General features: G+C 42.1%; 1 protein-coding gene across 8 annotated transcripts in view; it reads left to right on the top strand.

Annotated features, from left to right (window-relative positions):
• Lrrc7 (leucine rich repeat containing 7) overlaps window positions 1-26263 on the top strand; it is a 401293-nt gene that overhangs the window by 359094 nt on the left and 15936 nt on the right. For all 8 annotated transcript variants that reach the window (XM_057793710.1, XM_057793709.1, XM_057793712.1 and 5 more), the window contains 2 exons: window positions 1239-1460; window positions 9906-9998. In XM_057793710.1, coding sequence (XP_057649693.1) covers window positions 1239-1460; window positions 9906-9998 — 315 coding nt within the window. The remainder of the gene's footprint in view (window positions 1-1238; window positions 1461-9905; window positions 9999-26263) is intronic.

Below are 26263 nucleotides of genomic sequence, written 5' to 3'. Positions count from 1 at the left end.
GCCCATCTCCACATCCTCAGTGCTGAAGTTGCAAGCACACACTGCCACACACATTCTCCCAGCCTGCCTCCTCTGACCTCAGGAGATCATTCTGTCTGATATGTAACTGGCAATGCCAACCGATTCAGGAGATGACACAGAATAACCCTGGGTTTTCCAGAGCTGCCATCTACCCAACAAGAGAATGGAAAAACTCGTGAGGGCAGAGAAAAGCTGAACTTGCCGTAAGGACTTCCAGTCTTCTAGATTGGCAGGAAATTGACAGGTTTCCGGAAGTTTTCAGTAAGACAGATGAGTCTGAGGAGCAGGCATTTACCTTTGAGGTTATCACACTGTGGTCCCTTGTGCGGGTAACTATACCTTGCCCCAGTACAGGCTAAAACAACCACAGCTTTCCCTCTAATTTCCCATGACTGAAACATCTTTAATGTTCGTAAAATTAGAAAATAGTTCATAATGCCAAGACAGCTAATTGAACTTCTAAAACATAATCTGAAGGTTGTTTATTTTGTATTCGTATTGCCAATTAATAGAGTAATTTCCTTTTAAATTACCTCTTGTTTGGAATCCAGCAAAGTATTTCCCTCTAGATGATGCTCTGTTTTCACTGTGGGTTTCTTTATTTTCCACACTCTTTAAGAACTTTAAAACAAAGGAGTGTGCACGGCTCATTCTAAATGCCCTTCCCGGCCCCACAGATGGCACATGCTCACAGGCACTTATCACATGATTGACTTCTAGTGCTCTTGAGCTAATAATGTAACAAATTAATAAGCATTTATTATCTTCCCCTGAACCAGTTCACTGTGCACCTGTGCCATAGAACTTAAGCAAATCCGTTGCTTCGCCTTAGGAAGCGGGATTATTGTCCCTCTGACGCTACACAGCATACATATCTCTCGGGGTTATTTTTCAGTATAAAATATCAGCTAGCACCAACCTTTATTTTTAAGGTTTGGATTCTTTTTCCTTGAGATGTTTTTTGAATGGATTTTGTTACCTTATAATCAGGAATAAAATAGTCCTCGGCAAACCACCAGATGACTGCACCCCTCAACAATGGGGTATCTGCCTTCTTTCATCTTGGGCTGGGAGCCCGTGTGAGGGCCCCTCTCCCATGGAGTACCTTCTTTCAGCCTGGGCTGGGAGCCCATGCAGGGCCTCTCGCCCATAGGGTAGCACTGGTGCTTTCTGCTTGGATACCGGGGAACTTGGCCTGACAATTCTGCTTTCTACAGGCAGGCAGCCACATTCAAACCCTGATGGGGTCACAGAGCCTTCAACACCGCAGTCGGGAGCAGCAGCCATATGAGGGGAACATCAACAAGGTGACCATCCAACAGTTCCAATCACCGTTGCCCATCCAGATCCCTTCATCGCAGGCCTCCCGGGGACCTCAGCCTGGACGGTGCTTAATACAAACGAAAGGGCAGAGGAGTATGGACGGCTATCCTGAGCAGGTAAGGGGGCTCTCGTAACGGTCAAAACAACTCCACGCTGCCCAGCGGTCCTCGACACACAATGTTCTTCATAGGAATTGATCGTTGCTGCCAGAGGTTGGGGACAATGCACACTGGTAAAATGCCCTTTTATATGCAAAATACAATGGTTTTCCAGTCCTGTCCTTCATTCCCACTGCCCATTCCAATTCAACACCAGTTTTGAGTGTGATAAAGAACCTCTGTGGATGGGGTATGTTGACTAAGGTCCCTAGTGAAATAGAGGGTCTTAAAGATGAACTGCTATCCCATCTTCATTTGCAGAAAAAAACATTTTTAGTTCTATTTTCTGATTGTTAAATACATCAGAGTATAGAAAACCCTAAAGAATCATTAGAAGAGAAATTTTTTTAATGTTCTGGAAGCCACTGATTAATGTGATATATCAAAATCATAATGATGAGTACTGTTCTCCTGTCCTGACTAGAATCAGGACTTGCTCTCCACTGCAGAATGTTCTCCTTCCTTGAGACTACAAAAGATTTCACCCTATGGAAGCTTGAGGAGGAGACAACAAAATCTAACAAATGCAACTAATACTTCTTACTTGATTGTTTGGATTATTAGGCAAAGTTCCATGGCATTATTCGCGCCTCATGTGGTTTGTGAAGGTTCCATGCTGTTGTTGCTTATCCAAAGCTTTACCTGGGAGCCAACTATCTGTTCTGCACACCAGCCAACATTAACTTCTTTCTCCAGCTTTTTCTCTGTATGTTGCTCAGAGCCATTTATCATGGGGATCCTAGATGCTTCAAGCATTGTCTTTTTGTTACATCTGCCCTGTATCAATCATTCTCAGAATCGCAGAAGCTCAAGAAAATTCTTTCACTTTCCCTAATCCAGGCCACATGTTGGGTTTAATGTGTAACAAGCCAAGCAGGCTCCTGTAGTCAGAAAATGATGAACAGCTACTGACTCTTCAGAGAGTCTAAAAAGTTGATGAGGTTTAAATAATGTCCTAACAAAGGCTGTGTTCATATCTGACTCCACAAGAAAAACTACCCTCACCCAGTTATCTGATTCAGCTGTTCCTCTTACTACTTATATGGGTTGTTGTTTGGTTTGGTTTGCATTTTGGCCTTTCTCCCCAAATCACGGCCTTATTACCACAGGAACTTAGTTTGCAATATTGTGATTGCTTCAGAAAAAGAATCTACAGTAGCTTTTCAGTTTGGTTCCATAGCTTTGATAAAGCTGATGCCTTCAGAGAGGTAGTGGGTTTTGTTGTTGTTGTTTTGTTTGTGTGTGTTTTGTTTGTTTGTTTGTTTGGTTGGTTGGTTGGTTGGTTGGTTGGTTGTGGGGGAGGGTTCAAGACAGGGTTTCTCTGTAGCTTTGGAGCCTGTCCTCGAACTAGCTCTTGTAGACCAGGATGACCTTGAATTCACAGAGATCTGTCTGCCTCTGCCTCCCGAGTGCTGGGATTAAAGGCATGTGCTACCACCATCTGGCTCAGAGAAATATTGTTAATGGACTTAAATCCAATCCTTTGACTTCTTGGCTTTTTGCCTTGGTCTTGGATTGAAATGGCAAGGTCGGAGCTACAGTGACAGTAATGGCTTCAAAGCCTTTAAACAAGTAGACCTGGTTCCAAAACACAGTCATCTGCCCCATTACAGTCCTAGGAACTCTGCTGGTCATGTTCACCGTATATTATCCTGCTGGCCTTTACTGTGCAGTGCTGGGAAATGCAGATGGCTGGTCACCATGAGTACCTACCTCCTCCCGGCTCCTCCTGAGGTGACATGCCATCAAAAATCTGACATTGCAGCAGTAACTAAACCACAAGACCGGCAAGCACTACCAAGCGGAGTGTGCCACACCTGATCAGCCACTAGACTCACTCTGAACATGACTATTTCTACACCACTTCTCCTCTGTTTCTCCTTCCATAACCTCTGTTCTTCCTCGTGAAGCTCTGTCATTCAAAAAAGATCACCAAGCCAGGGGCTTAGAATCTGAGATTCTTCTTTTACTATAATGAGCCATGTGACCCTGGCCAAGTCAGTTACTCCTTCTAAGGTTCTGTTTCTTTCTTTAAAATGAAAACAATACCACCTATCAACAACTTTTGGATGGTTTTGGTGAAGACCAGGAGGTGGCTCAGTCCGTATAGAGTGAGGAAGTATCAACACCTGAGTTCTAGTGATAGAGCCCAAGTAAATTCTACACATGATTGTAATTGTGATTCTATTGCCATGGAGACACACCATAACAATGGCAACTCTTATAAAGGAAAACATTTAACTGAGGTGACCTGCAGTTTCAGAGGGTCACTCCATTGTCATCATGGTGCGACATGGTGGCATGTAGGCAGACATAGTGCTGAAGAAGCCGCTGAGAATTCTACATCCTGCAAGTAACAGGAAGTTGACTGTGACACTGGACAGTATCTTGAGCACAGGAGACCTCAAAGCTTGCCCCCACGTGACACACTTCCTCCAACGAGGCCATACCCACTCCAACAGCCACACCTCTTAATAGTGCTACTCCCCTTGGGAGCCATTTTCTTTCAGACCACTGCAGACACCCTTGTGATACCAGAGCTGGGGAGGGAGATTCCAGAGAATCCATAGTTCTCACTGGCTCATTAAGATTCCTCATTGAGCTTCAGGCAGACCCTGAATAGTAAACCCTAAGGAACTACTCACAAGATTAACTAACTCCATGCCACTCTGTGCATGTACAACTTATATGTGCACCCTGGATACACACGTTTCCCCCCACATATTCACATGTGCCCCTAAAAGGCAGTGTGAGAGTTAAATGACAGAGTTTTATGCAGTCAAACATAGGACTTCTCTGAGAGGGGAGAAGTGGAAAAGAGAAAGAATGGGCATAAAAGTTTTTAAAAATTAAAATGTTTGAAAGAAAAAAGATAATGGTTATCAATCCCAACCTTCTTTGTCTACAAAAGAGAGAAGAAGCCGGAACTAGACATTGTTGGGCTTGTGTGAAATGCCACAGCATTTAAACGTCCTCAGTATTTGTTGCTCTTATCTCTTGTCTTCCCCACCACAATATTGTGTATCAGGTGTTCTTAATCTCATCTGCATATTTGAAGCTGGTCTGGGGCTCTTCAGCAAACACTGACACCTTGGCCTCCTTCCCAGGTCAACTTATTTTATTCATCTACCTGTGACCTGGGTAATGAGAATTTTGTGAGCTCCTCATTGAGTCTACACAGTACACTTGAGAGTCACTGCTGAGGTACTCTGTGAACCAGCAGAGCCCCGGCTGGGCAATGGACTGATGTCACCACTATCCAGAAGTCACACAAATTGAATATTTTTAAATAAACTAATAGCATCCTTTATCTTTCTTTATGCACATTTGTAATCCAAGGCATAATGTGTTTACATAATGTAGGAGAGAGAAAACTTCAGGGCAGTGCTTTTAAGACCCCCCAAAACCCCTCAGGAATTCACCGGTACAGTTCAACTCACGGTTCTGTGAACCAGGTTACCAGCATCTATGTTATTGAATAAGGAAGGCTAAGAGTAACAAGGCTCCTTGACTATGACAACACAGCAGCTTAGAAGTCAGCCTGGAATCAGGATCTGTTTTTTGTGAGTTTTTGTATTCTATGTTGTGGCTTGAAGCACGTGTCTTTTAATCTAAAAAAAAAAAATCTGAATTTTTCTTTTATTTTCTCGCAGAGGGCAAGCAAGCAAGGACTTACTGAGAACTACACGAGAGTCCTGAAAATGTTTTGCCCCGTATTTTTGTTACATATACTAATTGTATATATTAGCAGGGTTCATACACATACTTCACTAACCTAATATGGTCTCCTTTATCCCCCTCCACCCTCCCAATACCCAACCTCTAGAAATCACTGTTCCGTGTTCATGTTGATTGTTTTAGAGTCCCAAGATATGAAAGAAAACATGCTGTGCTCATCTTCTCATCTCTGGCTTATTTCACTTAGCATGGGGTTGTCTAGTTCTAGCCACCTTGCTACAAATGCCATGGTTCCATTCTGCAGGGTCCAGTAACATTCCACTGTGTGTAACTGTGAGTCTCCTGCTTTATTTGTCTGTCGATCCAGACATAACTCTGTGGTAAGCATGGATGTGCAGGCTTCTCTCTGGTGTGATGGGTGCACTTCCTTAGGCTATATTGCAAGAAGGGGACAGGGACAGCTAAATCAGAGGACAGAGACTTCACTCTGATCTCTGTAATGTAATAAATTATATATATTACACATGGCCCAAGAGCGTCTCTATTCCTACCACAATTTATTAGTTTGTTGTTGTTTATAGCCACTATTCTTATGAGAATGAGGTGGTACTTCCTTGCAGCTTTTGCAGCGTCATACATAGTTTAACAGACTTTTCAAACCTTCCTTCTTATGTCATTTTACATGATACAGCTTTCTTCAGCCAGCCCAACAGCTAAAAATCTCCCCTGAAGTCTCACATGCACTTCCAGCACCTGATAACAGAGCAGCAAAAGCAAAGTCTGAGATCACCTTCTCTCAGCACTCTGTATCATGAAATCATTTTTCCAGGATAGCTCACAACCTTTCATCATAAGATGATTATACCTCTGCTTCTCCTGGCTGCTAAGTACTGGAGTGACCCAGAATCCAGCCTTTCTATCCACACCATCCCCTAAATGACAGCATTCAGTCGTGGATGGTTCTCAACTCTCTATCCCCAGCCCTGGCCCTCCCTCCTGCACTCCAGCTGTCTGAACACACTGGCTGAGCTGTCTTTTTTCTCCACCTGAGTTTTCCAAGTGCTTGACAATCATGGTTGAAAGAACTGCTAACTTTCTGCCCCTGATTTTTCTCTTGCATCCCTCTCTGTTTCCAGACTTCCACATCCCATTCAAGGACTTCTACTCATCATTCTTCTACAACCAAAAGTGTCTGGTTCTCCTTTCTCTCAACCCACCTCCAATCAAAACACCTCTATCAGGAACATCCCAAATTTCACACCTTCCTCACCACTCACACTCCTGACTCTGACTACTTCTGAAACTTCCTAAATGCTCTCTTTCCTCCGCACCTCACTCTGATTTGTTCTTCTGCCAGAATTATCTTTTCAGAATGATAGCCATACCATGCCACTCCTCAATTCAAAATGATTTATTGGTTTCCTTGATGGCTGGATAAGTTTTGTACAGGATAGTTTCATGTCTCCAGGGGTCTAGCCCCTGCTCACACAATAACAGAATAGTATAACATCCCTGTGGGTCTAGCTCCTAGTCACATTGCCTTCTCTGCCTCACTGAGTTGTCTTCCAATCATGATGATCTTGCTGTTTTTAATTAAAATGTAGATATAATTTACATCCTACAAACTGGAGTACTTAAAGTTGTATACTAATATTTATATTGTTGGGTCTCCATCAGTGTAATATAATTTTAGAACCTTCTCACTCTGAAAGGAAACCCTTAGCATTGACTATCCATGCTCCCTCCCTTCAGCCCTAGATAATTGCTCACCTGCCTCGACTCTAAGAACTGTCTCTTGTTGACACTGCATCTCTTCACGCTTGTCTTTTCCTAGTCTTCTGTGCTCTGGAAGCAAATTTCTCTAAGACTTGCTGTTCTAATTACAGTGATATCAACGCAGTCCAGAAGTGTCCAGTCAAGCACCATGCAGCATGCAGGGGGCAGGTTGAGTCTCACAGCCCCACTGTTGTCTGAGCTGAAGCTGTGCTTTAGACAGACATTTCATTCTGTCCCTTAAGAGAAAATTGAAATACTGATTTTCACTAAATAAGTCATTTATTAACTTTTGGGACCTTTGCAAAATCATTGCATCCCAGATCCTTTTGGCCTCTCTTGCCTGTGAGGTTCTCTCTCTCCTCTTTGGGCCTCAGCAGGCAGGTGACACACCTCACCACAAGAGAAGTTTCTCCTCCCACGGTCTTGAGGAGACCTCAGACCCCTATCTATCTGACATACATGATCATCCTGGGAAATCACAAGTGAAGTCTGTTTGTCACGTTTATGAAGCAAGTGTCACCTTTATTGTGTCTGTCGTTAAAAATGTATTGAGACAGCTCTTCCCAGACCTGGCACCAGCCGCTCTGGTTTTCCTTAGCTTTCCAGCATATTCTAGATTTTCAGTAATACAAATTGAATCTAATCAATTCCTTGACTGGAATCTACTTGGAAATTTTCTACATAAAGGAAATTGGTCCTATAGTTCCCAGTTCTGCAGCGACCTGAGGGAAGTCAGTAAGCACACCATCCATGCTGTACAGATAGATACATGTGTGTGTGCCCACGTGTACATTCGTGAGTGTGTATTGTGTGAATCCATGTGTATGTGTGAGTGTGCATGTGTGAGTTTGTGTGTCCGTGTACTTCATTGTACACAGTTCTGGGGTTTCACTACAGCATTTTCATATAATATACCTGAAGTGTTAACCCCTCTTTCCCTTTACCCACCTGGCCATGACTCCTCTTCTTCCCTTCGATCAGTGATTCTCAATCACCCTAGTGCTGCAACCCTTAACACAGTTTCTCATGTTGTGACCCCCAATCACAAAGTTATTTTGTTGCTACTTCATAAATGTAGTTTTCCTACTATTATGAATAATAATGTAAATGTCTTGTTTTCTGATGGTCTTAGATGACCCTATGAAAGGAGTGGTTGAACCCCCCAAAGGGGTCACAACCCACAGGCTAAGCACCTCTTCCTTATAAGGTTCTTCATCTACCTTCATTTCATATTACATACACAACTTATGCGTCTATATAAAATCTAGGATCCATAAATGAGAGAAAATATACTATTAGATTTTTTAGACTGACTCAATTTGCTTAATTTGACATTTGAAAATGCATGCATCTGTGAACAAAGACAAAAGGAGAGACTTTAATTACATGGGATGCTTTCTTGTCATTTTCTAATTAATAAATAAAAGCCAAGAGGCAAAGTGCTACATAGAATAAAGCTACAATATTTCCTCCAGCTGCATCAAGCTATTCTATGTTCATACTCACAGGCTGCGAGGCATGTAAATTAAAGACTATTATAAACTACCTTTGGCTACCCTGTGAAAACTAGTTTTAACAAGTCTAGATCAGTTGAAGGAGAAGTTGTAATTAAGTGTATTTTTTAAGTGACTGAAAAAGTACTCTTGGCAATTGCACTTATTCATAATTTAGAAATTATTCGCTGGTGGATTGAAATTAGAAACCACAATAGTGGGTGGGGTTTTGCTCCTGTGTTGCACATGAACCAAAAGACAGTTAGATGCATTTTAGGAATGAGAACAGCCCACTAAGGATGCTGCTACTAAGGAAGATTAGTTCATCCGAAGTCTGGTAACTCAAGTGCATGTTAAGTATAAAATGTGATTCATGTTTTCTTTGAACCATCTAACAGGAGAGACTAGACGTGTGTTTAAAATAGAAGGATAGAAAGTGCTTAGGGCATTCTCATTTAACCCGGTTCAGAGGCTGAATGAGTGGTGGCCAGAGACATAAGGTTGCTTAACCAGCCAACAGGTCGATCTTTTTAGGAACTTTTCCTTTGTGTGTTTATTTAAATACAAAGCATATGCCAGTGTGGTTTTCATCATTTTTTTTTCTTGACCTGTCAGTCAGCTCACTGTGCCCTCTGGTGCCACTGGGTTCCCCTGATGCCAGTACTTGTTCTGTACCTAACATTTGTGAGTCTCTTTTCTCTTCGTTTAGTCCAAGACTGTCACCATCTGGGGACCCCGTCCCCCCCTCAGTACAAAACCCCAGATCTCATCTGCTGAGGTTGCTCAGGTCATCCTGCTGACTTCCTGTCTGTGAAAACTCTCGCAGTCAACATTAAAAAACATTTTGTTCCATTTCACTGCAGCTGCAGCACACAGTAGACCCTCCATTTGATGCTCTTGTTCCTGGGATTGCCTATCAGAATGCTAGACCAAATTCCCCACACCCCTGAGACTGCCCAGTCTCTGTCTTGTGGACCACACTCTCTAACCTTGTGTCTGTTGAGGTTTATCTTCTAGTCTTCCAGCTCCTGCCTCAGCAGCTGCTATAAAACTCAGCCCCCATTTCCCTCAAACTAAAAACCCTAACAACCATACCACTACGGTAACACTAGCCGTAACACAACCATGTCTTCCATATTTAAATTGCTGTCTCTGCTTCCTCTCACTTGTCTGTATTTTTCCTAAGTAGTCTAGACATGTGTGTGGTCTAGACATAATCTAGACATGCTTAGAGTGGCAGAGAGTGCTTCACCTCCAGTGTGCTCATGAGGCCTGGGTTTCTCAAGGTAGCTCCTGACATATGGAGGCATAGAGAGTCGTTACCCCTTTGGTGGAGTTTATGTTGTTTACCCCCATCAACACGGTCTCACTAAAAATATGAGTAAATTTTCAACCTTGTTTGAAGCATTTACTTGTAATGGCTACTTGGTTTGACTTTTCATATCTTCTTTCTTAGTTCTGTGTGAGAATAGAAAAGAACCCTGGGCTTGGATTTAGTATCAGCGGTGGAATTAGTGGGCAAGGAAATCCTTTCAAACCTTCCGACAAGGTAAGTGAAGTCCTTGACAATTTTAGTTTCGAAATGCTGCCTTCCACTGTTGCGCTGAGCTGATGTAGCTAATGATGAAGCCAGTCAGGAAGAAAAACACGTCTGTACAGGGAAAAACAAATCCAGCATAGTGCTTGCCAGAACCAGAAATGAAGTAGGAGGAACAAATAGCCTATTTGAGAAGAAAGGGGTTTGGGGTACCATTCTCATGCTTGGTTTTCATGGAGTTATTTTTGGCCTCTTTGTTTTGACTTTACAGTTGTGTGTGGTAAAGAAATCTACCAAAGCAATTGATAAGAGAAATGTTCCAAAGACTTATTTGTGAATTGCTCACTTGTTGTTTGGACAATGTTTTCTTATAGTGACAAAATGATCCCACTTTAACTGGGTGTTTGGACCAGCCAGCAGCTGACCCTGATCTACCAGGCTGGTTGCGTGTTTGGGCCAGCCAGCAGCTGACCCTGATCTACAAGACTCATTGGGTGTTCGGGCCAGCAGCAGCTGACCCTGATCTACAAGACTGGATGTTCGGACCAGCCAGCAGCTGATCCTGTTCTACCAGACTTGCAGACAGTTTCATTAGCAGAAATTCTGGAAATGAAAAACCACAGAAAGTAAAATTTATAAGAAAATTAAAGTTGCATTATCAGAAGAACCAGACCCCCATCTCATTGGATAAATGAGTACTCTTCCTAGTTCCATTTGGGCCCCTGTCTCCCAGCAGGCCAGCTTGACCCCAGGACGTACCATCTACCTTTCTACCCTGAGCTATCTAGCCTGCCCTACTACTATTAGTGCTTGACAGTCTTATATTGAAACCAATGTGGATGAATTCATTGACAATTAAAATGATCTACCTTTGGTCTCACTGAACTGAGTTGCCTTAAGTGACATCAGGTCTAGACTTTTCATTTCACTGTTATTACAGAAGTGCTCACAGAACACTTTCTGAAAATAAAATCTACTTCTGAAGAAAACTTGAATGCGGGACAGAGGAGGTAGCTCAATGGTTAAAGTACTAGCCTTGCAAGCCTGTAGTCCAGAGTTTGGATTCCCGGCGCCCACATAAAAGCCAGTAGGCATCACAGCTAGCCTGTAATCCCCAGTGCAAGAGGCAGAGACAAATTAACCTAGAGCAAACTGCTACTAGGAGCTTTATTTGAAAACTCCTGGTTCAAGGGTGAGACCCTGAATTAATACATAAAGTGAGGTGATCAAGGAAGAAACTCAAAGTCAACCAACCTAACAGGCACATGTACACAAATGTGGCCCACACACATGAAACATACACACAACAAACACACACACACACAGAGAGACTGCTCCTATATGACTATTTCTAAAGCCTGAAACAGGACCTTCATCCCATATTTTTTTCTAACCTTCTTCTCAGCCACCATACTCCCTCCATGCTAGAGAAGGTAGAGAAGGTTGGAATAGAATTCTTGACATGGTGATGTGTATCAGAAAAGACAGTTTCCAGTCACTATAAGTGGAAAGAGCCTTGACCAGCAAGCTGTAGCAGCTACCTCCATGAAAGTCTGAACATGAGGCAGGAGTACAACATTGAAGACACTGGTCTGCCTGTATTGACATTTTTTATATGATGCTGACTTATAAAGTTAAAGTAGTTGATGATCTAGTTAAGGCAACCTCTTATTTAATTTCATAAATTAACAACAAAATTTCACATTATCAGATACATGTATGATGCATTATTTAAACTCCATGCCCTCATATCTTATTCATCTTGATCCTCTCTTTTTAATTCTTTATTGGTGTATAGTAGTTATATAAAGAGATGAATTTCGATATCACTCTCCTGGTCCCCCTTCCCACCCTGTTAGTTCCCTTGTTCTTCCCAAATACTCCCCTTCAATTTTTGTATCATACACATTATAAGAAAGTGTGTACATGTTTGTCTTTCTGACTCTTATTCCTTTAATTATGTGATCTCCAGTTCCATCCACTTTCCTGAAAATGAGATGATTTTATTCTTTACAGCTGAATAAATAAATCTCTATTATGGGGGTGGGGAGAGATCTGTCCATCATCTGTCAATGGACAACTGGGCTGATTCACAATGTTACTGTGAAAAAATGCCACGGAGAATATACGTGTGCAAATATCTCTGTGTTGTGCTAATAGTCCTTTAGATGTAGTTCCAGGTGTGATACAGCTGGGTCATGAGCTAGCTCTGTCTTGGGTTTTGTTTTTTAAAGGAATCTCTATCTTGACTTTCCTGGTGGATTTGTTGCTGAGGGGATGTTTCATTTTCAGGCCTTTGTATATGTGGCTATTAAACCTCTGTCAGAGGTGTCGGCAAAGACTTGCTCTGTTTTGAAGAATGTCTCCTCTCGCTTGATATTTCCTCTCCTGTGAAGAAGCTTTAGATTTCGTGTGACATCACTTGTCATTCCTAAGTTCCGTCTCCTGTGCGATTGAAGCCCTACCCAGAAAGACCTCACCTGTGTCCATCGGAAGAGTTTCCGCTGTGTTCCCACTGTTTCAAAGTTTCAGTTCTTACACTAAGGTCTTTGATCCACTTTCAGTTTATTTCTGTGCACAGTGAAAGATAATGGGCCTAGCTTCACGTTCTGTGTGTGATGCCCAGTTAACTCAGGACCATTTATTACAGAGTCTTTCTCCAGGGGACTTCCTGGCACCTTTGACAGTAGCTGTGTGGCTGACCACTTTTCTTGCCTTTGGCCTCTTATCCTTTACCTGAGTGGACTCCCTGACCATCCTTCGAGTGGCTGCCATTCAAGAGATGTGCTCCTCTCCTTTCTCTCAGCACAGAAAATTTCTCACCCTACTTTTGGAAGATAGGCGATAATGTTTTTAAATTAAGAATGAACTCATTGCTGAATAGGGTGTTAGAATAATATTTCGTGTCTGCTGTCTCCAAGTGCAAAACCTCAGAACGTAGCCTTCAGCATCATTCCCTTCTGCCATAGTGACTACAAAACTCTTACACACATTCATTTAATTATTGTTTGGGTGGCTTTACTGAGACGTAACTGTGTCTGTGATCTTGTAACTCTTCCGGTTAAATGTCGCAGATAGAGAGTTTGGATTGTTTCATGTGGCTGTTGAAGGATTCTTCCCTGAAAGTACTTTTCTTTGCCTGATTACACTTCAAACCATTTTGCAGTCTAAATCGTGCATCTCTGTTATTGCAGAACTGATGGGAGTAGCCAGAATTTCAAATCTACAGAACATTGTTCAAGTTAGTAATACTTTCCTTGGAAATCTAAATTTGTGATGGATTCCTGATTAACAACATCCAAATGGTCTCAAGATGTTGACGCCGACAATTTACACAGGAATTTAGTCTGCTCCCTGGGGGAGAGTTCCATGTCTGCATCACCCGGTTTCCCTTCCTCAGCCCCATGCTCCATGCTGATAGAGACTGCTGGGTTCAGCAGCACATTTTTCTAATCCCAGCACTGGGGAAGGGAAGGCAGACAGAAACCCAGAGTTTATAGCCGGTTGCCATAGTTTATTTGGAAGCTGCAGGCCATAAAAGACCCCATCTCAACAAAAGATGGTGGGCTACATGAGGAATGAATGACATCTGAGGTAGTCTAGCCTCCATGTGCACATCTACACATATGCATTTCATATGTACATGATGCTCAAACATGCACATACACTCGGGGGCGGGACTTGTACTTACCTCTGAAAACTAATAGCGAAAGGATGAAAACACACTAATATACTCTTTTCTACCATGTTGAAAAAGAAATTACCTTTTTATGAGTGGACTAATTCCCAGCTGGAGAAGAAAGGTACCAAATTAAGTAGCAATTTAAATTCAACAGATACTGCCTGAGTCTGAAGTAGACATGTCATACTCTAGTCTGCATGGTAATGCATGCTCCCTTCAGTGAACAAATCATACTTTAGCTATATTCCTGGATACAGGCTGTGTTGCTAAGTTTGCTGTTCATGGAGCTTTGAACTCTTGATTGCTGAGAATCTTTGACCATCTGAAGTCTTGAAGGCACTGAGGAGTTTGTATGCTACAGTTAGCACTAAATTTATCTCATTGTGTTCAGTTTTATCGATGCTGTTGTGGTCAGTTCCAAAGACTAAAGTGTGTGAAGGAATGTCCACGCTGGTGAGAAGCAGGGGGAGCATGGAGCAGTCCCCAAACAGAAGGCAGGAGTAGGTGAGCAAACGGAAACTAAGCTGCTCAGGGCACAGAAATTGTCAGCTAAGTTCTGACTTGTATGCGATTCCAGCAGTAATCACCTCAGACAAGCCCAGACCTTCACCTCGGCTTTAGATGGACTTGGGATTAAGTCTCACAAGACAAGCCATTTCATACACTGGAGTGTTTGGAGCAGCATCTGAAGCAAAGTTGACTTCCCTCCAAGACCCAAGGCGATCCTGAGCAAATGTGGTCCCTTGGGATAAAGGAATCCATGTGATTAACTCCGCAGCTAACACTGTCAAAACAATATTTAGTATATATATAAAAAAACAACTCAGCACAAAACTTTGGAAAAGTACTTTATGTATTTTTAAGGAGAAAGTGGTGGGACACAGAGTGTAAATGGCCTTTTATGATGCCCACCTCTTCCCTCTCTGTTAAGGGGACAGAAATTGTGGTCCAGCTTCTCATCAGAGAGAAACGCTGCTGTCACAGTAGCGAGATGCCATTTAGATGAAAGATTTCAACCCAATAAATCTAATGATAACACAGTAAAAGACAAATATTATTTATTAACAATCATGTGCCAGGCACTATAGGAAGCTTATTTTGTGTGTAACCTCGTGTGATCATTTTGGCATCAAGTAGAATTGTCATCACCATGTTACTGAGTCCCAGAGGGATTCATTAACACGACCAAGGTCGTTTAGCTAATGTGACAGACAAAACCTGAAACCGAATTGATCTGACTCCAAATCTTTTCCTTTTAAGTCCTAACACACTTCCAACTGCAGATGCTACTTAGCGGCAGAGCGTGTGATGAGCTCAAGTCCCATGGCGTTGAAACGTGTGCCATCTTCTAATATTGAGAGTATTATAGATCCCCTAATTAGTCAAAATCCTCACATTTGCTTCAACAAACCCGTGGACGTCGGCATGCCTCCTCCACTGATCCTTAGTGATCAGGAACCTACAGCATGGAGGACCGCTGGTGAATTCTGAGAATTCTGAGGTATCCTCGCAGTGGCGACTCTGTCAAGGAAAGAAACTCGCTATGCTTGTATTAAAACACTCACACTGATTCGTGGTTGCAAAATCCAAGGAATTTCCCACTGTGAGTTCCGCTAGAGACTGAGAAAGCACCAGAGTAACAGACAAACGATGCCAGGCTTTGCAATCCTTCATAAAGCAACCCAAGGTCCTTTGAAAGATCTGATGAAACATTCAAAGCTCATCATCTAGGGACTAGCTCATTCCTTGCTCCGTTTGCTGAGAGGACTAACTGCCTAGAATTTAATGTCTTTTCAGGGAAACATGCACTGAGATCTGATCACTGACTGACAGGAGAGCTTTGTCATAGACCCAGGCTGCCCACAGGGGCTTACAGGAGGAGATAGCCATGCCCCTAGGGAGCCACAGTTACTCTCCACAGTTCCTCAGATGCCAAAGCTAGGCCAACACCATGGAGTTCAGTCGTTTTTCCACCTTGGGAAATCTGAATGTCACCTCAGAAGTGATGGGAGAAATGAATTCTTGTTTATTTGTTTGTCTGGTTTTTTTTTAATTTGATACAGGCAAAAGTCCAAGCCCTGGGAGGAATGTTGAAAAATATACAGCAGTCACCAGTGAACTTTAAGTAAATGTCATAGAGTCTCAGGGTTGTCATCAAGTTATTTTCAAATGATTGCTTCTAGATGCCGAGATGAGCTGAAGCCGGGCTCCAGCTCTTTCCACGCTATCTTCCATTGCTGGAAGCAATAAGGCCTTTTCTTCTGTGTAGATACTGGCATTGCATTGAGTTAAGGTTTTCATAAGGTCAATATTAAAAAAAGAAAGGTAGGCACAAAACTGGACATTTTTCAGACACCTTTGCCCCAGGACACCAATACCTTGACATCTGTGGCGAGACACACACACACACACAAAAAAATATTTTTCTTATCCTCATGTTATTGGATGATTTGTAAACAAACGTATGCTTTTAAATTCTGAAAGAAAAAAACCAAAGTCCGTGTGTTTCTCGTCTCCTCGTGGATATGAAAAACACAAGCAGCAAATATATTTGTCTGGAGCTTTTCATCACATGTGATTTATACTTACATAAATAGTCATCCACACGGAACACATTCCTCTCTTCCCTTTGTATAAGTGCTGGATAGATATGATTTATTGTCAGTATTCATAAATTCATTTTATTATATAATTTACATATCTGCCCCGCTTTTACTTCTACTTTAAGATGAAGTGATTATGGAATGGTTTTGAAGACGCTATCAGTAAGAATGATGAAGAGGAAGGGATAGATTTCTTGGCACTTATTAACTCAATTTTGGATGGCATTTATTAGAAAGAGGTTGAAATGGACAGTATTTCATGTGTAAACCCGAATTCTTTAAGAGGAGTGCTAAGCATGTGTTAGTTACAACACACTGAGTGCTCCCCGATACGTCTCATCCCATTGCAACTTGAGGTTATTTCAGGACAGTAAAATGAAACATGAGGATTTAAAAAATATTAAAAGTGAATTATTGCCCGTTTCCTTCAGTGTCTCAATACTGGGTTAGAAGCCCTGATGCCCTTGGCAGAAATTTAGTCTTTACGATCAATAGGATTCCTGTGGGTGTGACTCCTGTCGAGCTTTCCTAAAGAGGAAATGACGCCTGTTAACCTATTGGAAAATGCGGGCATCGACACACTGAAACATTCAAAATATGTTGATTCTGACTTAGGAAAACAATCAACATCACTCGATAGTCTCAGTTCTTGGGAAAACATACAAAGGCATGCAGGTGAAAATAAAAAAGGTGGCTAAAAAGTAGCATATTAGGGTCTTTTAAGAGCAATTAAGAGCACCGGCTGCTTTTGCATAGACCCAAGCTTAGTTCCCAGCTCACAGCCACCTGTAGCTTCAGTCGCAGGGATCCAGCACCCTCTTCCGGCCTCCACAAACATTGCATGCATGTTGGACACGTTCTCATATTCAGACAAAGCACCCTACAAGTAAAATTCTTTTTAAAATAAATATTTTTTAAATAGCATTTTAGCTGGTGCACACTGTAACTGCAGTACTCAGGATCCTGAGGCAGGGGAGTCTTTACAAGCTCAAGTCCAGACATCTTACGGTACATACTGAATTTGAGGCCAGCCTGGGCTACATAGCAAGACCCTGTCTCAAACTCCACCACCACCAAGGTTTTTTATGTCCAGCTGTACTACCAACGACACTTACATTATTAACATCTCCCTGATGCCCCGCACTGGCTAGCTAGCATGGAACAAAATCAGCCTAAAAATAGAACGGCAAAGGATTTACAGACCTCACTTTCAAGTTTGTTTCTATTCTTTAAAAAAAGTCAGATATTTACTATCAAAACACAAACGCACTTCAAAGCCACTCATAAATCATGTCTTATAAAACCCCCAGAAAGGGGGGCTGCAGAGAGCCTGAGCATAGGAGGTGTGCGGACTCCACCACACTCTTTATAGAGTGACCCCATTTTCAGCTGTGTTCAGGAAACTCATAATGTTCAGGCCTTTTACTTAAAAAGACATTAAACAATGTAGACTATTTGGAACAATTATGAAGCCCTATTACTAAAACTAGAACATAATGAATGAATAGAAAGTAATCATAGTCAGTTCTCTGCACACAGTAATTTTAACATTTTATTTAAATAATATTTGTGATAAGCATGAGATATTCATATGCTCTGTTTTTCTTCATTTTGCCCTGAAGTTCTGTGCTAGGGGGGGTTAGTGTTTTGTCTCCTGATCCTGACTTCCGAAGAGTCACTGGGAAACAATGTCTGGGTGCCATACTGAACCTTGTAGCCTGTGTTTGTCAGAGTCCGAGATGGGGATCTTTGTCAACTTGGGTGGAATCTGTCAGGGAATTGAGGAAGCAGGGAGGTTGGGGAAGGAAAGTGTGTGGGTAGAGTCTGGTCCCACAGGCTGCTTATGAGGGCTGTCGCAGATCCATCACTATAGCCCCAGAGCAGTCAGTCTGTCCTGAATGGCAGGCATCACTGGAGAGAAGGGTGCAACTTCCACACATTTTCCGGAAGGGAGATTGTAGGCCAAGGGTGGTTTTCTAATCCTCAGGAACTTCCAGTAGAACCTGCAGGGGAGGCCACTGGTCAGGAAAGGGAGTCAGGATAGATCTCTACCAAGATGTTATCAACAAAATTCTTTTGTTTATTTGTTTTATTGTTTTTATTGAGGTATATATTTTTTATTAAATGTATTTATTTATTAAAGATTTCTGCCTCCTCCCCGCCACCGCCTCCCATTTCCCTCCCCCTCCCCCAATCAAGTCCCCCTCCCTCGTCAGCCCTAAGAGCAATCAGGGTTCCCTGCCCTGTGGGAAGTCCAAGGACCACCCACCTCCATCCAGGTCTAGTAAGGTGAGCATCCAAACTACCTAGGCTCCCACAAAGCCAGTACGTGCAGTAGGATCAAAAACCCATTGCCATTGTTTTTGAGTTCTCCATAGTTGGGGTATATATTTTTGAACCCCACCCTCTCCCCCCCCAAAAAAAAACAAAAAGAAAAAAGAAAAAAGCAGTTTGTAAAACCAAGGATTTATATGAAGGAACATACTTCTGGAGCAAACACCCTGGGAATTTTCTTAAAGCCAAGTGTGAACTTTAATAAAACCAAACGTGAGCCAAGTGAACACCAAATACATTCTCACTGTTTGTGGCTTTGCCCCAATTCATCAAACAGCTCTCGGGAGGCAACAAGATGGCTTAGCTTAGTAGTCAAAGACACTTGCCTCTGCCTGATGGCCTGAGTTCAGTCTGCAGAACCCACAAGGGAGAAGGAGAAAACCAGCTCTCAGAAGTTGTCCTCTGACTTCCGTGTGCACTATACACGCTGTGGTACATTCACAAGTCATGCACACTAAACAAATTAATAAACATAAAAAAATGAGAGGGGGAAAAGAAAAGGAAAAGAAGGAAAGATCTTAAGGACGTCACTTTTAACATGACATTTTCCATTTTTCCTGAAATGATTTACATTAATTCAACATAAAGTCCTAGAAATATACTCAACATCCAACCAATATAGTTATTCTTTATTTCAAATATATGTAAATTGTATATAAGTTTAAGATGAATCCAAGATTAAACTAAGCAACAATAAATGCAAAACACCAAATTATACACTTACATACCGTCACCTTTACAATGTCAGTAAAGCACATGCATGTGCAAGTTCATAGAGACTAATATAAAAAAACTGTGTCCCCCACTTAAAATCTCTACCAAACTCAGACTAAATTCTTTGTCACTGTTATTTCACCAGTGAAGATATCAATAAATAACTCCTTTTGGTGTTGAGCTAAATGGTGAAGTGGGGAAAAAAATTCCTATCTAATTTTTAATTTTCTTCTTTACTTATGGACATCCACTGCTCGACTGAGAAGGGCTAATTAGGCCTGTTTCCTAGACTTTGTGTTTTGGTTTCCTTTCCTGTAACTAAAAATACCCTGGCCAATCAATTTAAGGAAGGGATGGTTTATTTTTGACTCACAGTTCCAGGGGATGTAATCCATCACGGCAGAGCAGGTAGTGCCGTGGGAAGACAGCAGGTCACATTGCATGGAGGTAAGGAAATAGGGTGAACAAGAAAGTGGGGATAGACTGTAAGATCTCAAGGCTGCCTCCCATCCCCTCCCCTTCACCTTGTCCAGCAAGGCTCTACCTCCTAAACTCAAACAGGGACACCTGCAACCAGTGTTGAAGCCTATGAACCTCTGCAGGGCATTTCTCACTGAAGCTACCACTTGGGAAATGGTCTCCTTATGACAGGAAAGTCACACAAATCTATAAATTACACTGGGTCAGATGGTTAGGTTCAGGTGACCATCTTAGACTCATAACTGAGTGCAATCTGTAGGACCAGAGGCCCAAGAACCAGTTTTGCTGACGCTTCTGTGGGTTCTGTTGGGTGTGAGCTGCACCCATTGGCTTACCAGGGCCAGGACATGTACCTGACCTGACTGGTGGTCCTTCAGACAAATTCTCAGTCCTAGATGTATAAGCCAGAGGCCTCTTTTTTCTCTGACCTATAACTTTTAGGAAAACTGTACATGTAGTAAGTGAAAATAGTTGCTTTTCAAATTTCATATACTACAGGATGTGGAGCTAGAGATGTGATTAGAACATTAGTTGGTAGAACACTTGCCTAGCAAGCTTGTCCTGAGCTCTGTTTTCAACACCGCCTAAATCTGTTGTGATGGTGTACACCTGGAACCCCAAAATGTGGGAAGTAAAGGTTGGTGGGTCAAAAGCTCAAGGTCACCCTCAGCTATGTAGTAGGTTTGAGTCCAGCTGCAGATAAAATAGACCCTGTCCCCAAAACAGCATGCAAATATAGAATAGAAGTAAAAAAGAAGAGAGAAAATTGCACTCTCAAACATTCTGTTGAGAGCCTCTTCACCCAAGTGCACCAGGGATTCTCAACTGCAGTGTCTATGGGATAATTGTCGCCAGACATTTTGACCTCTTGATTTCAATGTCATTTCTAAGAAATATCTCTAGAATGGTCTCACTACACAGCACTGCATAAGCTGTTCAAACATTATTAAACCTACAAGAAACATGACTTGATTTTTATATAACTTATGAAAAACATTTTCTCACCACCAAAAATTTAAGTTAAGTGAAAAGAAAGTTTAACTAAATTCATCACTTTCCGGTTCATGATTTTGAAATGATGCATGCGGTCCAAAAATAGCACATTGACAGGGCTTTGAGGGAGCCTGCAGGGGTGATAGGTGGAGCCTACACACCGCCACTATTTTAGGAAGAGCTTAGAGGAGAAGCCACAGTCACCACTATTTATCTCCTGTCTTTTGTAGTTTCGGGAACCATTAGAGGCTTAGACAGAATCAGTAACCTGTGTAAAGCTAAGCAGTCCAGATTTCTACCACTGCCAAGGTTTCATAGCACACATTAGCTGTGTAGGACTCAAAGAGTAACACTAGTGGGTGCCGTCCCTACCCCATCTCCCCAGAAGCCAGAGATCTGGGCCAGACGTAGCTCTTATTAGATATTGTGTCATAGCAATAAGAGAAGCAACTATTATAAAGATGACCAAAAAGGAGAATTACTTTAGACACCTAGAAAATGTATGACAGAGATTCAAACTAAAATTTTACAATTTACTATTGTCCTATCCTGGGAGAAGAGACACGTGCAGTCTGGTCTTTGGAGTTGTCTCATTCTAAAAACCTTTTAGTGCACAAATAAAAATAAATGCTTCTGATTTCTTGAGAGCACCACAATATAAGCAACTTATTCAATTTTTCTCTGAGGCTGCTTTTAGAAATGACAGACTGACTCGTAGAATATTCCCTAGACTGTGGTCTTTTGGGGAAATGAAATATAAGAGCTAAAACTGCACCTGGTTTTGGCAGTTTTATGATTATGTTTTTAATTTTAGCAATTGTTCCAGGAATCCCATTGCAGTCTCACAGATAATCACCTGAGAGGCTCAAAGGGGTGTTTCTGCCACTGTGTATTTCTTAGTGAAAATTTTGAGCTGAAAACAGTTTCTCCTGGTATTTTCTCAGTGGCCATGCTATGTCTGAGAGGGCTGGTTCTAGCTCAGAGTTTGAGAGCCCCGTCTTGTGTGGCAGGAGGGTACGACAGAGAGAGAATGAGGCTCGTGGTCATATTGCATCTTTAGTCCAAAAGCAATGAGAAACGAATTCTGGCATTCAGCTAGCTTCCTACTTTCTTTCTCTTTTATTTTCATTTTATTCTTTCTGGAACTGACCCCTGCTTATGAGTGGTGCTGCCCACATTTAGAGTCTTGTTTTCTCAGTTAATCTCTCTGGAAACTCTCTCACAGATAGGCCTAGGGTGTGTCTCCAAATGATTCTCATTCCAGTCAACTTTACATCAAAGATTAATCACCAGTCTTTTATTGTTATTACGTTTATTTGTTTATTGTGTTGTCTGTGCACCTGCACCAGTGTGTGTGCACTGTGGCACACACGTGGAGGTCAGAGAGCAATTTTAGAAGTTGGTTCTCTCCTTCTACCATGTGAGTCTAGGGATCAAACTCGGGTTGTAGACCTGATGGCAGACACCTTCACCAGCTGAGCCATCACGCTGGTTCCCATCACCTTTTATGAGTATTAAACTTCACCGTTTGGGAAGAAGCACACTATTCAGCTGCTGGTGCCCTTCCTTCTTTCTCTTCCCTTTCCGTTTTTTCCATCCCCTGTCTTGGTCTCCTCTCTTCTTAGTTTCTAATGGCGGTGGAACAAATATCTTTTCTTGCTCCACACAAATTCTTCTGTTACTAAGGCAGCAGATTGTTCAAAGTCTAAGACCTGACACAACAATTAAACTTTAAGAGAGTTCATCATCACATAATATCACGATGTCTTTGTTTTTGGAGTGTCCATTACAGCCATTACAGAAACTGTACTGCAGAGTGATCTAACATTGCTTCTAGAAGCCTTGATATAAGTAAAGCCTGCTTCGTGGAGGAAGCTAGTACTTAATCCTTCTCTGGAGAGAAAGCAGTGTCCCCTGCAACACTATGAAACATCCAGTTCTGTTTGCTTCTTTTTTTAAAAAAAAAAAAAAAAAGATTTATTTATTATGTATACAACATTCTGCCTCAATGTATTCCCGCACACCAGAGAAGGGCACCAGATTTCAGTACAGATGGTTGGGAGCCACCATGTGGTTGCTGGGAATCGAACTCAGGACCTCTGGAAGAGCAGCCAGTGCTCTTAACCTCTGAGCCATCTCTCCAGCCCCCCTGTTTGCTTCTTTAATGAGTCATTTTCCCTCTGGAAACCCTCTCTGAACTTTCATACTTACAGGAATACATGAAAGACTATATTCTAAAATATTTGATGTAAAAATAAAATATTTTGAATTGTAACATATGTAATTTTTACTTGTGATATGGCCTTCTTAGAAACCATTTCCAAGTAGTAACTAAAGGTAATACTTTAGGGAATTTTAAAAAGAGATATTTCACGCATTGAGGTTGCAGGGGCCTTAAGGCTAGTTCTATTTTTGTGTCTACGTTGACAATAGCTGAGATTGTCACAGTCATTCACCCTCATCATTAAGAAAACCATATAAAGTTCCATTCTCCTCAAAGTTAGGATGTGAAGTGCTGGCCTTGCAGACTTAACTTGGTAACTCCTTGGATGGTATTCAGAGGCTAGATAACCAGAATAGGTCAGATCTTAACCCTGAGAAATCTCACCTCAACCATTTTGCAAAAGTGTTTGTAAAAAGCAAATACTTTCATAAACCTGTTTATGGATGCTTCGTGAAGATCATATAACTTGCAAATAGACAAATTTTAATACGGGACAGAAATGTAGAGGCTGGGAAGATGTCTTAGTGATTAAGATCACATACTGCTTGCAGAGGACCCAAGTTCAGGCCCCAGCTTCCATATCAGGTGCCTCACAATCACCTGCAACTCTAGCTCCAGGAAGATCTGATACTCCAAGCCTCTGAGAACTCTTGAACTCATGTGAACATACGCATTCAGACACACACACACACACACACACACACACATAATTAAAACTACGTGACAACAGGTCATGTCAAGTAGAGCAGCCAGCGGGCCCTAACAGGATTAGCAATGTCAAACATCTATAGTGGTCTCTGATACATGACTCTTTGCGATCTAAGTAAATAGCGCATGCATCCAAATGTTAATATCTACAAAGAACAAGGATTCCATCTTTGGAAAGAATTTTGTAGCACCCATGGTGCTCTGCTCTGAGACATCATTTAGCATCTAGGAGGAGTACCAAGTTAAACCATACGTCTGAGTCACTAAGGAACCATGGAGAAATCACTAGGTGAGGGATATAGTCAAACGTAGTCAGAGATGCCATAAACTACAGAAGAGTCTGTCAGGCATATGAAGAGCTGACAATTCTGTCTTGGAACAACAATAAAAAGAGCTTCCAGAAGTCATCAAGAGCTGGAAAGCTCCCCAGATGGAATTTAGGTCCTTTATGGCCAATAGCCAGTGATTGAAGCCATTATCACAATAAGACACCACAAAGAGTCCACAGATGAGGCAAGAAGAACTTTCTAGCACACCTTTCCGATGTAAGAGAAGCTAATCCCTTTACCTGTGGGCTTCAAGTAAAGATGGCAAATTTTGGACTTTAATATGCTCGCTGAGAGGAGTAACTTTTGGCCAGCGAATCTAGGAATGTTCTCAAAGTGGGCTTTGCTGGATAAAAGATGTTCAAATGTAGCTCAGCCTTAAGACCTTCAAAAACTATAGTATTAGTTATTGATCATCTATGGAATTCTCTACTGTCCCGTGTGTTCTATATGCATCTGCCCACTTAAGACATCTCTCTCTTTGTGCCATTTCATATACATTTCACTAATGAAGAAACATTATGTATCTAAAAATGTACTTGCCAGTTTTTAAACGTTACACACAGAAGGCTAACGCCAGAGCAGTGTTGGCTATAGCTACAGTATGCCAGACAGAAAATATGATTCCCCAAATGTGACCACACTCTAATTTCCAGAACCCATTAACATAGCATGTTATATAGCAAAGGGGACTTTGAATACATAATGGCTAGGAACCTTGAGCTAGGACTACCCTAGGTTATCCATATGGGTCCTTGGAGGTGGGAAATCCCCCCTGGCTGTGGTAGGAGGAAGGGATGGTCTGTGCTGTCTTTAAAGAAAGGAGCAAGGAGGAGGCTATCAGCCAAGAGTCTGCACATCCCTAGAAGCTGTTCTAGAAAGGATGAGAAAGTGAGTTCTCAACAAGAGGACCCTTCGAAGTATACAGTTCTACCTGTGCCTTTGCTCTGGAACCATGACAGCCAGGTCAGAACTCCAACACTGTGAGGTGACCAGCTTGGCAGTGTTTTCAGTCACTGAATCTGTGGGGATTTGTTACAGCTGCAGTCAAAAGTCAAATACACATTGCTCAATACAGAAGAGATGTGGAGTGATGGGGAAGGGTCGCTTCCTGGGGTGAGATACGTGTGGCTATAGCTTCAGATGCTGGGATATTGGTGTACTTTCTGATGCATTGTTTGATAGTTTGCAGCATATCTTCATGTCCCTTCACATGTCAGGATCTGAACATGCCCAAATTCCCCTCTCCCCCCCGCCCCCCCCCCCCGAGTTGCTAAAGCACCAACCGAATGACTTGCTGTATTCCAAAACCTTAGGAGATACGATTTTTTACCAGAAGAAATATTATTCGTGTAATTTTTAATACAAAAGTCTGATGAGTCCCCGCTGTCAAAATACTCTCTCAAGTCTCAGAACAAAGGGAGTTATTGAAAGATGACATGTTGTCACTGTTTTCATCTCCAATCAACCCCACTGTCATGGAGGCTCAGATCGGCTTGGATTTATTTAGAGTCTTTTCCAAGCCCTGGAGAACTGAGACACTGGGATCCTGAGGCAGTCCTAGGGCAACAGCACACAAATACAAATAATACAAATACAAATAAATATAAATACAAATACAAATAATACAAATACAAAACTGGTGTCACAAGGCACCCTCATGGATCACTGCTTTCCCTAACATGGCCATGTGCTGGGAATAGGACACACAGAGAGAAGGGAGCTACAGCAATGGAAGCTTCTTAGTCTATGAAATGTATTGACTGGAAATAAATAGCAAAGCTTTAGGAAACAGCAATAAAGGCCTTAGAAAGCTCAAGCCACCATAAAAGGCAGCTTGACAGCAAATTCACAGAACGGTGATTGAATCCTGCAGTCATGATGCTGCTTCTGATATTAAGCATGTCACAGATGCCAACTTCACGTCTCCAGGCAGCCAGGCTGTGCGCTGTGAGAGCTCCAGTGTTGTGGATGTGGATGTATAACTTGGCCTCTGTGGTTGGATTTATGCAAACCTTATTAAACTGTCGCTGCATGGGAAGCCGAATAGAGGCGATCAGGGTCACCTGAGTGGCAGTCGCTGGAGGCAACCAGAGACATAGTGGCTTGTTTGGGACAATACCGTCATTCTGCCTGTCACAGCACTGTAGGAAAGAGGGAGGCTTCCAAACGGTGCTAACTAAAATCAGTAGCAGTCCCTTGGGTAGATGGTA

This window comes from Chionomys nivalis, chromosome 18, assembly GCF_950005125.1.
Source record: "Chionomys nivalis chromosome 18, mChiNiv1.1, whole genome shotgun sequence".
NCBI lineage: Eukaryota > Metazoa > Chordata > Mammalia > Rodentia > Cricetidae > Chionomys > Chionomys nivalis.
Note: the sequence above shows the minus strand (reverse complement) of the source record. Positions and strands in the feature narration are given on the sequence as shown.